At 44.7% G+C, this 1,506-nt stretch overlaps 2 protein-coding genes across 2 annotated transcripts in view; both read left to right on the top strand.

The window, feature by feature from the left end:
- Window positions 1-893, top strand: part of tpx2 (TPX2 microtubule nucleation factor) — a 12,895-nt gene extending 12,002 nt beyond the window's left edge. The window contains exon 17 of the mRNA XM_034875828.1: window positions 417-893. Coding sequence (XP_034731719.1) covers window positions 417-527 — 111 coding nt within the window. The 3' untranslated portion in view covers window positions 528-893. The remainder of the gene's footprint in view (window positions 1-416) is intronic.
- The window catches only part of tpk2 (thiamin pyrophosphokinase 2), a 34,151-nt gene that overhangs the window by 31,497 nt on the left and 1,148 nt on the right, over window positions 1-1,506 (top strand). The gene's annotated exons all lie outside the window — the stretch shown is intronic.

Below are 1,506 nucleotides of genomic sequence, written 5' to 3' on the forward strand. Positions count from 1 at the left end.
ATGGATGCATTGATGTGTGAGGAGGGAAACCTTGAACTCAGTCCTGGTGTAGAGAGTGGAGAACGGGGGTAATCAGGATCCAGACTGCTGAAGTACTTCTCTTTTATACTACAATATACTAGGTGTCACTAGAAGTTCAATCACAGCAAATATTGCAAAATCCTGAACAGCTCCGACCGTTTCTTGCAGATTTTTACCATAAACCTGTCGCACCCGTGTTGGAGAAATCTCAGATTAACAAAAACAACCCGAAACAGCCACTCGGTCCACTTCAATACTTGTTTCAGTCAACGATGATGATACATAGCATGTTGATGGGAAACATAGCAGTGTAAATGTCTCCTAAGACCAGTTTCCTGTAGACGTGAGCGGGTCTGGAGTCTGACGCCGGTTCTTCTTCTTCTTCTTCTCTGCAGGTTCACGCCGCTCAGCCCATCCGTCACTACAAGCCCGTCGCCGTGAAGAAGAGCGACGTTCCCCTCACGGTCCCGCAGTCGCCCAACTTCTCCGACCGCTTCCGCGTCTGATCAACACGCCGCAACTTCACAGAAATCTGCATATTTTACCTCTATTTTACTGTTTTTCATCTTTTCTAAAACTCTTCCGTCTTTTAGATAGTTTCCCTGAATAACAACGTGAACTAAATGTGTATTTGGAGTTCCTGAAGCTGTTCTGTCTATCCCTCGTTGAGCTAACGTAACCGCGTGATGTACAGTATGTTTTCTCTTCTGCTTTCCGGTATCTTTACACCAGAAGTGTTTTTATTTAACATTTGGTCTGTGGTGTGGACAGTTTTATCCTCTTAACTCGCCACGCAACCCCAAATATTTACTCTCTTTGCCAGTTTTCTTATTTTATTTTTTACTCTAATAAATTTTACCAAATATTCCCAATGATAATGGACGTTTATTTGAAGTTCTGACAGTTTGCAGTAATAATGGAAGTAGATCTGGAACGCATCCTGTGGCGTGAATCCTTCCTGGTTTATTATTCAGAGACTTTGAAACTGTTGAAGGGTTTGTGTAATTCCTATTTGGGAATATGCAGAGAAGAGCTTTTCCCAGGTTCAGGAATATTCCATGTTGAGTTTTCTGAGCCTTAAGGTCATTTTCATGGTGCATGTGTACTTGTTCAGGCAGGGCAGATTCATTTGTGTAGCACACTTCAGCGCCAAGGGGTCTCGGGGACATCTTTAGGATCCTTGTCCCAATGATGTCAGACCCTGAGAAGAATAATCTGAGTTTGAGTGTCAGTCCCGGCAGGCCAAGTAGTCCAGATGCTGTAAACAGCTGTTGGCCAACAACACGGTCTCATCAGCTGCTGCGTGGCGACCTAACGCTGCTCTAGTTTGCTCATACTGCTCGTTGCTTGCGTGCATTGATGCATCATCCCGCCCCCTCCCCAGCTCCACCTTGTCGTGTACGTGACATACACTCACCGGCCACTTTATTAGGTACATCTGTCCAACTGCTCGTTAACACTTAATTTCTAAGCAGCCAATCACAT

The sequence above is a fragment of the Etheostoma cragini genome, chromosome 7, assembly GCF_013103735.1.
Source record: "Etheostoma cragini isolate CJK2018 chromosome 7, CSU_Ecrag_1.0, whole genome shotgun sequence".
NCBI classification, from domain to species: domain Eukaryota; kingdom Metazoa; phylum Chordata; class Actinopteri; order Perciformes; family Percidae; genus Etheostoma; species Etheostoma cragini.